This window comes from Myxine glutinosa, chromosome 1 (assembly GCF_964187855.1).
Source record: "Myxine glutinosa chromosome 1, kmMyxGlut1.1, whole genome shotgun sequence".
Classification (NCBI taxonomy): Eukaryota; Metazoa; Chordata; class Myxini; order Myxiniformes; family Myxinidae; genus Myxine; species Myxine glutinosa.
Genome location: NC_136261.1, coordinates 276,755,349 through 276,767,696, shown reverse-complemented (window position 1 = coordinate 276,767,696; position 12,348 = coordinate 276,755,349). Strand labels below are relative to the sequence as shown.

The window sequence follows — 12,348 nt, the reverse complement described above, 5'->3', positions numbered from 1 at the left end:
TTATCATGCTAAAAATCGGAAATTCTTTGTAATGTAAATCTATGTCTGAACTTTACAGAATGTAGAACGACCTGGCTGATCGACACAAAGGTTTGCACACGTGTTCGGGGTATCCAGGATCAGGTCATGTACATGACATAACCCCCCTGCCCCTTCTCCGTGAGAGTGAGGTGGAAGCGACTTGCAGTTTTCGTGTGTACACGTGTGACGCGTGGCACAGTGCAAGTGGTTGAACCTGCCGGAAGGTTGGAGCCATTACGAGTAAAAGTAAAAGTAGAAAAACACGGTTTGGAACAGTCACGTCATCCCCACCTGATCCCCACACACACACACACACACACACACACACATGGACTAATAATAATATCCAACCCAGGTGCGAGTTTTCCGTTGCCACAGGTTCCTGCTTTTGCTTACAAGTTGCAGCGATCCATTATTACCAGAAGATAGCGATATCCATGTTGTTGTCCACATACACCCAAAATATCCGGTGAGGGGAGTTTCCGAGGTAATGGGGTGAAAAGAGGGAGGAGAGGGAAAGGGAAGGGGGTAGTACTAGTAGTCGGAGAGGAAGGAGCCAGAGGGGGAGTGCTGGGGAAAGGGGGAGAGGGGTGGGTGTGCGCTGCTGCCCTTAGCGACATGCAGCGGTGGACAAAGCAGATGAAGCAGGACAACAAGCAATAGCGGGAAGAGGGAGTCCATCCGCATCATTAGGGAGAGGGGTGTGCGCGGCCCCCGTCCCGCCCGTTTGGTTCCTCTCGCCGCCGGCGGGGTGCTGGGCCAGAGTGATGGCGAACGAGCCGGTGGTCCTGAACGTGTACGACATGGTGAGTTCTGAACACGCGTCCCCACATTATACATTTGTCTGCACCTTGTCCGACGTTCGTCGTTTTTGTACAAGCTCCCTCGTCCTTCCCTCGGTTCACTCAGTGAGATTATCTCTAAATTGCTATTTCCGTTTGTTTCTTCTTTAATCGTGCTTCTTTGTGTCTGACTCCCTTCGGACGTGTACCGGTATCTATGTCGTCATTTTTGTCCGTGTACAGTGCCCTCGACTCGTCCGTCTCATCAGGCAGCTTCCTCTCCCTCTCCCGGCCCATTGTTTCCGCGCGGCTCCGAAACTGTACATTCAATCCGTACATGGACGTGGGACACACGGTGCCTTGAATTGTGAAACTGTCAATTAATTGGCCATTTATAACTGTTAATTATGTATTAGTATTACCCTGGGATCTCAGCACGTCGTGCTCCTTACGTGTTGTTTCTCTTTCTCACCATGCTTATGTCGTCTTGCCTTTTGCTTGCAGCACTGAAGACACCTGGCCATTGATCTCGTGTTATGTAGAGCGTGGACAGTGACACTGCTTCACCTGTTATTGTTAATGTATGTTATTGTTTGTGCACGTTTGTGTGACCTCTATATCGTTTCTCTCTCTCCCCCCTCCCCCAACCACTATATCTCCCCCCCCCCTCCACCCATTGTTCCACCCCCCCCATCCACTCTCCCACCCACTCTCCCACCCCCCACCCACTCTCCCACCCCCCACCCACTCTCCCACTTCCCCACCCACTCTCCCACTTCCCCCCATCCACTCTCCCACTTCCCCCCATCCACTCTGCCACCCCCCGCCATCCACTCTGCCACCCCTCCCCCCCCCACTCTCCCACCCCCCCCCCAGCCACTCTCCCACCCCCCCCCCCAATCCACTCTCCCACCCCCCCCCAATCCACTCTCCCACTCCCCCACCCACTCCCCCACCCACTCTCCCACCCACTCCCCCACCCACTCTCCCACCCACTCTCCCACCCACTCTCCCACCCCCACCCACTCTCCCACCCCCACCCACCCACTCCCCCCCCACCCACCCACTCCCCCCCCACCCACCCTCCCACCTCCCGACCCACCCACCCTCCCACCTCCCGACCCACCCTCCCACCCACCCATCCACTCTCCCACCCACCCATCCACTCTCCCACCCATCCACTCTCCCACCCACCCACTCTCCCACCCACCCATCCACTCTCCCACCCACCCATCCACTCTCCCACCCACCCACCCACTCTCCCACCCACCCACCCACTCTCCCCACCCACCCACCCACCCACCCACCCACTCTCCCACCCACCCACCCACCCACTCTCCCACCCACCCACCCACCCACTCTCCCACCCACCCACTCTCCCACCCACCCACTCTCCCACCCACCCACCCACCCACTCTCCCACCCACCCACCCACCCACTCTCCCACCCACCCACCCACCCACTCTCCCACCCACCCACCCACCCACTCTCCCACCCACTCTCCCACCCACCCACCCACTCTCCCACCCACCCACCCACCCACTCTCCCACCCACCCACCCACCCACTCTCCCACCCACCCACCCACCCACTCTCCCACCCACCCCACCCACCCACCCACTCTCCCACCCACCCACCCACCCACTCTCCCACCCACCCTCCACCCACCCACCCACCCACTCTCCCACCCACCCACCCACCCACTCTCCCACCCACCCACCCACCCACTCTCCCACCCACCCACCCACCCACTCTCCCACCCACCTACCCACCCACTCTCCCACCCCACCCACCCACCCACCCACTCTCCCACCCACCCACCCACCCACCCACTCTCCCACCCACCCACCCACCCACCCACTCTCCCACCCACCCACCCACTCTCCCACCCACCCACCCACCCACCCACTCTCCCACCCACCCACTCTCCCACCCACCCATCCACTCTCCCACCCACCCACCCACCCACCCACTCTCCCACCCACCCACCCACTCTCCCACCCACCCACCCACTCTCCCACCCACTCTCCCACCCACCACCCACCCACCCACCCACTCTCCCACCCACCCACCCACCCCACTCTCCCACCCACCCACTCTCCCACCCACCCACCCACCCACTCTCCCACCCACCCACCCACCCACTCTCCCACCCACTCTCCCACCCACCCACCCACCCACACCCCCACCCACCCACCCACTCTCCCACCCACTCTCCCACCCACCCACCCACTCTCCCACCCACTCTCCCACCCACTCTCCCACCCACCCACTCTCCCACTCTCCCACCCACCCACCCACTCTCCCACCCACCCACCTACTCTCCCACCCACCCACCCACCCACCCACTCTCCCACCCACCCACCCACCCACCCACTCTCCCACCCACCCACCCACTCTCCCACCCACCCACCCACCCACTCTCCCACCCACCCACCCACCCACCCACTCTCCCACCCACCCACCCACCCACTCTCCCACCCACCCACCCACCCACCCACTCTCCCACCCACCCTCCCACCCACCCACCCACTCTCCCACCCACCCACCCACTCTCCCACCCACCTACCCACCCACTCTCCCACCCACCCACTCACCCACCCACTCTCCCACCCACCCACCCACCCACTCTCCCCACCCACCCACCCACCCACCCACTCTCCCACCCACCCACCCACCCACTCTCCCACCCACTCACCCACCCACCCACCCACCCACTCTCCCACCCACTCTCCCACCCACTCACCCCACCCACCCACCCACCCACCCACCCACTCACCCACCCACCCACCCACCCACCCACTCACTCACCCACCCACCCACTCTCCCACCCACCCACCCACCCACTCTCCCACCCACTCTCCCACCCACCCACCCACCCACCCACCCACTCTCCCACCCACCCACCCACCCACCCACTCTCCCACCCACCCACCCACCCACTCTCCCACCCACCCACCCTCCCACCCACCCACCCACCCACTCTCCCACCCACCCACCCACCCACTCTCCCCACCCACCCACCCACCCACCCACTCTCCCACCCACCCACCCACCCACTCTCCCACCCACCCACCCACCCACTCTCCCACCCACCCACCCACCCACTCTCCCACTCTCCCACCCACCCACCCACCCACTCTCCCACTCTCCCACCCACCCACCCACCCACTCTCCCACTCTCCCACCCACCCACCCACCCACTCTCCCACCCACCCACCCACTCTCCCACCCACCCACCCACTCTCCCACCCACCCACCCACCCACTCACCCACTCTCCCACCCACCCATCCACTCTCCCACCCACCCACCCACCCACCCACTCAAAAACTCTCCCACCCACCCACCCACTCTCCCACCCACCCACTCTCCCACCCACCCTCCCACTCTCCCACCCACCCACCCACCGACCCACTCTCCCACCCACCCACCCACCGACCCACTCTCCCACCCACCCACCGACCCACTCTCCCACCCACCCACCCACCCACTCTCCCACCCACCCACTCTCCCACCCACCCACTCTCCCACCCACCCACCCACTCTCCCACCCACCCACCCACCCACCCACTCTCCCACCCACCCACCCACCCACCCACCCACTCTCCCACCCACCCACTCTCCCTCCCACCCACCCACTCTCCCAACCACCCACCCACTCTCCCACCCACCCACTCTCCCACCCACCCACCCTCCCACCCACTCTCCCCCCCCCCCCACCCATTCACCCACCCCACCCCCACCCACGCCCACCACTCCCCCATCCATCCCCCAACTCTCCCACCCACTCCCCCACCCACTCCCCCTCCCACCCGCTCTCCCACCCGCTCTCCCACCCGCTCTCCCACCCACTCTACTCTCCCCACCCACTCTCTCCCAACCCCCCCTCTCTCAACCCCCTCCCCCCCCCCCCCACTCTCTCCCATGTGTCAGATGCTGTCTTCACCACCACTGATGTGTTAACTATCTTTATCTCCCCCTACCCACGCCCCAAAGCACATATGCATATGTAGCATGCATCCGCCATTCAGACATACATGCACATGACACGCAGTCTGCCGTTTTCCAGTTCTAATCTATCTTTATACTATTATAAAAGGAGCCGTGTCTGTCTGTCTGTCTGTCTGTTTGTTTGTCGTGTTATAACTTGTGAACGGATTAACAGATTTCAATAAATCCAATTACGGTGGATTCGGGGATCTCCTAGGAAGGTTTGTGACACAAAAAGAATTTAAAAAAAAATCTTTTAATAAAGGTCGGTTTGTGTGTATGTGTACATGGGCACACGTGTCGAAACTGCAAACGCCTACTTGCAACGCTGATTTTCACCGCACGGAGTGCAGGATCTCCCAGGAATCCTTTTTTGTTCTTGCCCCATAGATTAGCCAGCGGAGCAAACATTGGCATTTCCGTCAGCGAAGCCACGGGTCTATATCCTAGTAATGCTTTACTAAGAAGCGTATGACATATTAAAATTTATGGTGATCTGATATCAGTAACTTTTGACACATTATTGTGGGCTTTGGTTAGATGGACCGCAATCCTGTATTTGTACACGTAACTGCTTCACGAATAGTTGAGCTTGCTCTCACAGCAATATGTTTCCTATTATCATTTCCAGATCAAAAGTAAGTCTGAAAATTAATGCAATTGCAGTGAAATGCATTCACTGTTAATTAGATGTCAATATCTGAATCGAGGGCCTGATTTTTTACATCATCCCCGAATGACTGGCACTGCAACTACATTTTCAGCCGACACAAGTACGAATGTCTGTACCATGCCACTTTTTGAGAAGACAAGACCACATTCCTTGGACCGTACGCATAGTGCAAACCGGGGTTAAGCAATTGCTTCACTCTGTCTGACACCTGTTAGACAGACAGTCAATGAGCGAGGAGCTACCTAATTTTAATTGAATTGTACATGTTGAACATGAATCGGAACATTAATCGGAACATTAATCTGAACACGAACCTGAACCTGAACACGAACCTGAACACGAACCTGCAGTTTCGCAGTACTTTGACTTTGAAGTTGGAAAATTGTATGGAGTCTCGTCCTGAGAGTGCATGTGCACAGCACGGTACAGCAATTGCTTCAGTCTGTCTGTCTGGTAGGCAGACAAAAAATGTAAATCATTCCAAACAGGAAACATTATTTTTGGGGACGTAATGAAGGACATGAACAACAGGCACGAATAACTAATTTAATGTGATAAATAAGGTGGTGGAAAAGAAGGTGCATGAGAGGCGGTAAACTTCCAATTAAATTTTCTGTTATCGCTGTTTTTACCTGCGACATGTCACACGCCTATAAGAGCTTCACAATCCTCTTGCTATTGGTGTTGTTACTGTTGTTGTTGTCGGGGTTCTTGTTGGAGTTGTCCGAGTGCAATTTCAACAAGTGAAACACTATTTCTCTCGGCCATTGTTTCCACGTGGCTTTGATTAAACAGATTTTTGTCTGTTTAATTTTCTCCCAGAATACTGGATTTTCAAAGGGATCAGGCATGATATTTCACCACTCTGCCCATATTGAAAAAAAGAAAGCCAATATGGCGGAACCACAGTGGAACCTTAGAAATGTCTGACATTCATAATGGACCACACCCATGGATGTCACTTGACTCCCACCCACCATAGCACCAAGACAAAATAATATGGCTGCCATATTGGTTTTATTCTGGGCCTAACAAATTAGGCCTATGGGCCTCTGTTAATTATACACAACCCAAGATTGTTGCATCACATTTCCATTGGCTTTGTTTGTGTCAAGTGTTTTTGATGAGGGCCCCTGAAAGATCTCTTGATATGTTGAATAATAGTAAGGTTTAATCAAGCTCGTTAGAACACACGGTAAACATCAGAACGCACGGTGAAGTGTCAAGTTAATCTTTTAATTGCGCATTAAATGTGTTTCCCAATCCGCTGCTCATCTTTTAATAGAGGATTAAATGTGTGTTTCCCCATAACAATGTTCATCTTTTAAGAGTGCTTTAAGTGTGTGTTTCCCAATCCGCTGTTCATCTTTTAAGAGTACATTAAATGTTTCCCAATAACAATGTTCATCTTTTAAGAGTGCTTTAAATATGTGTTTCCTAATCTGCTGTTCATCTTTTAAGAGTACATTAAATGTGTGTTTCCCAATAACAATGTTCATCTTTTAAGAGTGCTTTAAATGTGTGTTTTCTAATCCGCTGTTCATCTTTTAAGAGTACATTAAATGTTTCCCAATAACAATGTTCATCTTTTAAAAGTGCTTTAAATATGTGTTTCCTAATCCGCTGTTCATATTTTAAGAGTGCTTTAAATGTGTGTTTCCCAATCTGCTGTTCATCTTTTAAGAGTAATTTAAATGTTTCCCAACCCTCTGTTCATCTTTTAAGAGTACATTAAATGTGTGTTTCCCAATAACAATGTTCATCTTTTAAGAGTGCTTTAAATATGTGTTTCCCAATCCGCTGTTCATCTTTTAAGAGTGCATTAAATGTGTGTTTCCCAATAACAATGTTCATCTTTTAAGAGTGCTTTAAATATGTTTCCCAATCTGCTGCTCATCTTTTAAGAGTACATTAAATGTGTGTTTCCCAATCCGCTGTACATCTTTTAAGAGTACATTAAATGTGTGTTTCCCAATAACAATGTTCATCTTTTAAGAGTGCTTTAAATGTTTCCCAATCTGCTGTTCATCTTTTAAGAGTACTTTAAATGTGTGTTTCCCAATCCGCTGTACATCTTTTAAGAGTACATTAAATGTGTGTTTCCCCATGACAATGTTCATCTTTTAAGAGTGCTTTAAATATGTGTTTCCCAATCTGCTGTACATCTTTTAAGAGTGCTTTAAATGTGTTTCCCAACCTGCTGTTCATCTTTTAAGAGTGCTTTAAATGTGTGTTTCCCAACCCGCTGTTCATCTTTTAAGAGTGCTTTAAATGTGTTTCCCAACCCGCTGTTCGTCTTTTAAGAGTGCTTTAAATGTGTTTCCTAACCCGTTGTTCATCTTTTAAGAGTGCTTTAACTGTGTTTCCCAACCTGCTGTTCATATTTTAAGAGTGCTTTAAATGTTTGTTTACCAACCCTCTGTTCAACTTTTAAGAGTGCTTTAACTGTGTTTCCCAACCCTCTGTTCATCTTTTAAGAGTGCTTTAAATGTGTTTCCCAACCCGCTGTTCATCTTTTAAGAGTGCTTTAAATGTGTGCTTCCCAACCCGCTGTTCATCTTTTAAGAGTGCTTTAAATGTGTTTCCCAACCCGCTGTTCATCTTTTAAGAGTGCTTTAAATGTGTTTACCAATCTGCTGTTAATATTTTAAGAGTGCTTTAAATGTGTGTTTCCCAACCCGCTGTTCATCTATTAAGAGTGCTTTCAATGTGCGTTTCCAAATCGGCCCGTTTCCAGATTTTGTTGCAGGTTTTGACCACAGTGCGGTCATTCTTGTTTTTCTACAACCTTTAAAAGTTTTATTTTCAATTGAATAATATATTTTTGAACACTAGAATACAAATCACTTTGTTTGCACTTCCAAAACCCTCCAGCTTAGTAGTACTTGGGAAAATTATTTATGATGTCTCGACCAATCAAATTTGCTGTGCACTCTGAGGGCGGAGTAAAAGCGAGATTCAGATAAAAATGGTGGCACATAGGGATGCAACCACAGAGCTAACTTCGTACAAAATATCCGTTTGTTTAAGTGCATCTTTTTCTCAAATGTCGTTCTAAAATCGTCGGTTTCTCCTAGAAAGTTTCCATCGCACCTGTTATTCAAAATCCATGAACAAATCTAGTGTAGATCATATGCAATATTTTGTTGTTGAGTTGAAAACACTCTTCCCATGTCCTTTCTCTAAAGACTGCATAGGGTTAGGTTTTCTATGAACGGTCTAGTTATTTTTATTTTTTGCAAGAACAATGTACAAGTTCCATAACCCTGGCCATTGCTGGTAGAAGAGACATCCAATCTGCGACAAGAAAGTTACCCTCAAGTTCACACCCATGGTCTTTTGGAGATGGGATTTTTGGGTTATTCTCAAAACTTATTAAATGTATGGCAGCTTGGTAGTTGGCAGGGTGAATATGCTTATCACAGAGAATCCTTGTTTGGAGGCAAGAGCTTCTCTGCACAACCTCAGGTCTTGAACATTTTACATCAGGCTTTGTTGAACATCTCAGCATCCACTCTGCACATATCGTTCACAAGTGTATACCTCAGGGTCTTCACACCGGGATTGCCAAACAGTAAATGATATCCTGAACTTCTCAAAAGTTGGAACAGGGCATTTTGCTTACAATTATAAGGACCTCTATTACCTTAACGTTCCCCATTCTGTATGGAGCATTCACTATCTCAACCGGAAAAGCAGTGAAATCTAATGAGAGCAGCACATACATCTTTCCCAAAGTTGTCAAAGATGGGACAAACATAATCTGTGCGAGTGTTGTTTCCTCTGCCCATATTGAAGTAGAGGTTGGCATGAATGTCGTAGCAAAATGACAAGCACACGAAAAAGATATCCATGTCAGAACTGTTAATGATGATATGCCCACCAACATTAACATCATACGCACTGAGAGAAGTAGTTTTGTGTCTGCTTCTTCCTGGTTCTCGGATGGTATGACGTTTGCTTCCATGTCCATGAAGACTATGTTGTCATCAATCAGCTTCTTTCGAGACTTGCACCATTAGGCCATGGGCCGAACAGGCAAAATGTCTCTGTTCTGTGTCTATTTTTTTTTTTCTTTTGTGACCCACCTCTGGTATCAAGCTGACATTTTGCACATATTTAGTTTAAAAATCACTTATGAAGAATTCATAACTCATCAGTGCAAAACGTTGCACATCAATTAGTTGTGCTAATTAGCAAAAACTACAGCGCCATCTTGTGTCCATTATTATATAGCTGTATATAACTGAATGGGAATTCTAAATATAAAGTATGTAGTTTCTGTAGAGATGGGGAAACTGTCCAGGACTGTGGGTGATCGAGGTCCCACACCCACACCCACACCCACACCCACATCCACATCCCCATATACACATGCATGCACACACACACACGCACAGTCTTATAAAGTAAGGAAATTATACAATAATTTTTTTTTACCAGAAGATGGCCATTCTAATTTTAATATCAAACTGAATAACTGAGTATTAATTATCAAACTAGTTATCAAAGCTCTTATTAAAAAAAGAATTGGAATGTTATTAAAAATAACATTTATTAAAAATTAACTTATTAAAAATGTTATTAAAGAATATTTAAAAAATGGAATCACTCTGCTGTGCGTATTGATGACATGCATGATGCAAAATCCCCAAAAAACTAACATCAGAATCTCTTCACATTCCGTAGCTGCATCTGATGACATGCAAGTCGCCATGACAGCTGCACCAATACTGAAACGAAGCACGCGATTGGCTGATTACCGCTCACGACCGCTCTTGGCCTATGTTACACATGCTGTGATTGGACCATATTTATTAAAAAGATCGTCAACATTTTGTGTTTTTTCCACATTTTAAAATATGTGCAAGTTTTGTGCTTGAGGAGTTTCAGATATGAATTCTGTAATATTTTTACACAACATATTATGAATGCAGGTAGATATGCGAGGTGGGTCACGAAAGTAAACAAAATGGCTCTGCCCACGGTCTACATCTTTCATAGAGGAACTTCACAAGATTCTCCTTATTATCACCACCCAACAGAATTTCTTTCCATTGCTGTGGGATTTTTTTTTCCGTCAGGAGAGAATATTTTTGTGATTTTTGTTCCATCAACTGTCCTTCATCCTCGTTCACTACGTTTGATGCTTTTGGCCTTGTATCGGTCTGGAACAAAGTGTACCATTTTCAACTTGCCCAGCTCGGCTTGATTTAGAAGGCCATTTGGCTATTGGACTGCAAAATGCCCACATGTTGATGGTGGTTTCATGATTTGGATTAATGTCACAGCATCTCACATCCACGTTGAACCAGTTCTCAAGTATCTCAACGGTTGGTGGTGGATTCACAGAACTCTCAAGAAAGTGAATGAATTTGGCTTTATTGGTCTTAACAAGAGATCTGTCAGGGTTCGATTGTGGCATTGGCAATGGTCCTAGTGTGTGAGTCGGCATATCTTGAATGTCAACTTTTCTCAAAATTCCAACAACGACAAGTCTCACAGACAACTTCCTGTCTGTCTTCGGAGAAGTCTCCCCAATTTTCTGAAGTCGCTTCTGACAGAAGGCGATGAATGCTTTCTTTCCCATGTCTGCAACCACAGGTGAAGGTACAACTTCGCCAGATGTTTTTTTTGATATATGTCACAGTTGATCTGCCTCCAATGAGGTGTCAAAGGGATTAACCATATTTTGAATGGTGTGCATAACATTACTGACATCCCTCTCATCACGTACTCTTCGTGCCTTATCGAGTTCAATTTGAGGTCTAGTTGAGGTACTTTGACCAGCCATCTCTTAGCACTTTCTGCGAAAAGCATCTCTCTCTTGCGCTGTGACATGGTCCACCTTTGTACAACACATTTATTGAGAGCAAATCCAGTCGAACCACCTTTTGTCTTTGCTTCACGATTGTCCAATAATTTCATCACGTGCAGTTTGGGAGTAACCATACTCCTGCCGCCTCTGGGTGATAAAATGTGCTGCTTGCAATTGGCATTGATGTCACGATGGTTTTTGTTCACGTTGGACATCTCCAAGCAGTATGCTGAAAGGTATCTGCCATAGTTCACTCTGTTGTACATGAAGAATCATGGAATCATAGAGTGGACACTCGACAAATGATGTTCCGAGCAAGCTACTCGAGGTCCCCGGATAAACAGCAGCAACTTTTCAACCCTGGTGTTGGGCTAGCGGCTAGGGTGCCGGCTTAGGATCCTAGGATCCTGGGTTCGAATCCCGGTCAATCGCTGAATTAACGCCAGGGGGGTTGACTCAGCCTGTCATCCTTCCGAGGTCGGCTAATTGAGTACCAGTTCACTGGTAATTCCCTGTTTGTCGTTAACCTCTCCCACCGCCCCCTTCCCACGCCCCCCCCCCCAAAGCCCTCGCCCTCTCTCAGATCTCTCGATGTCTCCATGTCTCTCGGTCCCTGCTCTCAAATGTTGTGTTTGTGTCCTTCCCCCTCTCTCCCCATCTTGTCTACCGCTCCCTATGTTATATGTTTTATGTGTCGGTTTGTCTTTCTGTGTGATTAATGTTCGCTCTTTCACGAGCCTCGATCTTGTATACAAAAAAAACAAAAAAAACAAACAAAAAAAAAAGCGGCAAAAAGGGTTGGCGTCAGGAAGGGCATCCGGCCGTAAAACATTGCTTCAAAAAGGGGACCGAAAAACAACAACAACCACGGTTCCCGAAAAAGGCCAACCCCCGCTTTGCGGGGAAAAATGGCCTCTAAAGGTGGTTATTATTTTTATATAACTTTTCCACCACAGTGATGTAAATGCTCCAGGAGTGAAAATGTCAGGTTGTTCCTGTTATTGACCAACTTCTCCTATAACTTCAGATAACTTCTCAAATTGCTGACGAAGCTCCTTGTGTGT

At 49.1% G+C, this 12,348-nt stretch overlaps 1 protein-coding gene across 3 annotated transcripts in view; it reads left to right on the top strand.

The window, feature by feature from the left end:
* The first annotated feature begins 557 nt into the window (after nucleotides 1-557).
* Nucleotides 558-12,348, top strand: part of DESI2 (desumoylating isopeptidase 2) — a 42,038-nt gene continuing 30,247 nt past the window's right edge. The window contains exon 1 of one of the 3 annotated variants that reach the window (XM_068132811.2): nucleotides 558-827. In XM_068132811.2, coding sequence (XP_067988912.2) covers nucleotides 789-827 — 39 coding nt within the window. In that variant the 5' untranslated portion in view covers nucleotides 558-788. The remainder of the gene's footprint in view (nucleotides 828-12,348) is intronic. The other 2 variants (XM_068132820.2, XM_068132801.2) reach the window with 2 other exon arrangements.